General features: G+C 43.9%; 1 protein-coding gene across 5 annotated transcripts in view; it reads right to left on the bottom strand.

The window, feature by feature from the left end:
* Window positions 1–2,390, bottom strand: part of NAA25 (N-alpha-acetyltransferase 25, NatB auxiliary subunit) — a 48,663-nt gene that overhangs the window by 22,630 nt on the left and 23,643 nt on the right. For all 5 annotated transcript variants that reach the window (XR_014785803.1, XM_084820407.1, XM_084820408.1 and 2 more), the window contains exon 12: window positions 1,823–2,030. Coding sequence is in view for 4 of the 5 variants with exons in the window: in XM_084820407.1 (XP_084676533.1) it covers window positions 1,823–2,030 (208 nt within the window). In the remaining variant the exon portion in view is untranslated. The remainder of the gene's footprint in view (window positions 1–1,822; window positions 2,031–2,390) is intronic.

The following is a 2,390-nucleotide window of genomic DNA, read 5'->3' as shown; positions in this document are numbered from 1 at the left end:
CTGCGGAGAAACAATGCCACGCAAAATAACTCGAAAGCTTGAGCTTCCAACTTCTAAACATGAGCTGGCTTGAGAAAGATATGGCCTCGCATGCAGCCAATCTCTTGCATGTTCACTCAGAAGTCAGTGCCACTGAATTAAATGGGCCCACATGCATAGTATCCACCCTAAGTTTTTTCATCCTGGGGATCACAACACAGCAGCTAACATGGATCTTGAGACCAGGTTACCTAGTGGATCTCCTTTCCAAATACAGGCCTGAGGGATCATTATCATCGGAGGAGGCCTTGCTGGCTATACTGTGACCTGCCAATTGTAATCTTGCGGCAACCTGGAAACGGGGCTTCTCTTCTGCGGCACCCACCTTATGGAAATTCCCTCCCCGCCTGGTACCCAGCAGCTGCCAACTGTGGCATCGTTTAGGCACCAATTAAAGACCCATCTCTCGACCCAATCCTTTCTCGATTGATTGTGCTGCCCAATTTGTCTGTTAATTATGGTGTTTTGAGTACTTGGTTTTAATGTTTCATAATGTTTTTATAAATACTTTATATGTTTTTTTAATAAATGATTTAAATAAATGTTTTTGTGATTTTAATTTCTTTGTAAACCTCTTAGAGATATTTTTAAAATAGGGAAAGTGGTCTGTCTGTCTGTCTGTCTGTCTGTCTATCTATTAAGAGTGCAATCCTATCCATGTTTAGATGGAAAAATGTCCTACAACTCCCAGCATTCCCCAGCCAGCATGGCCAGCTGGGGAATGCTGGGAGTTGCAGGACTGTTTTCCCCATCTAAACATGGATAGGACTGTACCTTAAAATCAATCAATAAACATCACCTCAGATTTAATTAGTATAACAGTTGATCCTTATCAACTCATGACGCTTCCTTGCCTGGACTAACTTGTTCAGTTTCTTGTTTGTGAGTCAAAGCAAAATCCATCAGAACCCAAGAAAAACAGAGAACCTTTTGACACCGTAAAGCCCAACACATTTATTATGGCGTAAGTTTTCGTAGGCTACAGTCTACTTCATCAGATACATTAAGTGTTATCCTGAGTTATATATATATATTTGGGGGGCAGGGAGGATTGTGAGCTCAGAGGGAAATGAAACACAGGAAGTACTGAGAGTGATAATTTATAAAACCCTGTATTCTGATTCAAGCCCTCTGAAGTTCTTTTGTTCAAGAACAGCCGCTTAAGGTCAGTGACAGAGTGTCCTGCGAGGCTGATATGCTTTCCCACGAGGTCTGAATATTGTCCTTTCTAATGTCAGATTTGTGTTCCTTTATTCTTTTAAGTTGAGACTGGCCTGTTTGTTCTACATAGAATGTAGCAGGGCATTGCTGGAAGATGAAGTGGACCACAGTCCATGAAAGCTTAGCTTATAATAAATGTATCAGTCTTTAAAGTGGCATGAGACTTTTTGTTGGTTTTGCTGCAACAGACGAACATGGCTACCCTTCTGGAAATCTTTACAAGTAAGGTAACATTTACTGATGGCGTCTGATGTAGTTCCATCTCTGAAGCTAGGCACAATAATGTAAGAAGAGCCCTACCGGATCAGACCAAAGGTCTCTGTCGTCCACATTCTGTTCACACAGGGGCCAGCCAGATACCACAATGGGGAGCCCACAAGCATGACCCGAGTGGAACAGCACCCCTCACCCTTTAGACATTGCTCTGAGCTCCTCAAGCAAAAGATGGAGTACAAGAACAGGGAACTGAAGTGAAAGCAAGAGCCATGGCATGTAGGCAGGCAAAGAACCATTTGGGCTTTCTATGCATATCATTGCAGTCTGGTGTTTGGGCTCTCCTCACCAAAATCCAGTCCCTGCCGATACCGCAACATCAAGTCCTGGACTGCAGACAGCTTTTGGGGCTTCTCCATCGTGTGGTAGAGGCCGAGCAATCTTGTCAACTGCACGACACACAGGTGTTGCTGCAGAGATTTGATGTTAGCAGGCAGGGCGGGTTTACCGTCCGTTGGTGTAGACAGGGGGATGACCCCCAACAACTGGTTGATGAACTGCAGGAAAAAGAATGGAAAGGTGAGATTTGCACCAGGGAGGAATTGCATAAAGCAAATATGAATGGAGGTGTGTGTGTTTTAACAGCCCTGGAAGAGATGTAGGAGGCTGAAGCTGAGAGGAAGATTCAAAACGTATAAGTAGACTGTGTTTGTATGCACGTCCAGATGCTAGCACTGAAAGCACCTAAATTCTCCAAATGGAAACTGTAATATTTTATTTTTCCTTAACTTGGCACGGATGAGAGAAGGAAGCTTGGGCTCACAGTGTGAGTTTGTAGGGGTAGGAAATCTGGAAAGGACCCGAGGGCTGAATCCTCAAGTTCTCACGGATCTCTCAACAAACTAATGCCTACAGGA

This window comes from Heloderma suspectum, chromosome 13 (assembly GCF_057233095.1).
Source record: "Heloderma suspectum isolate Gila_16-S chromosome 13, 16-S_ref, whole genome shotgun sequence".
NCBI classification, from domain to species: domain Eukaryota; kingdom Metazoa; phylum Chordata; class Lepidosauria; order Squamata; family Helodermatidae; genus Heloderma; species Heloderma suspectum.
Note: the sequence above shows the minus strand (reverse complement) of the source record. Positions and strands in the feature narration are given on the sequence as shown.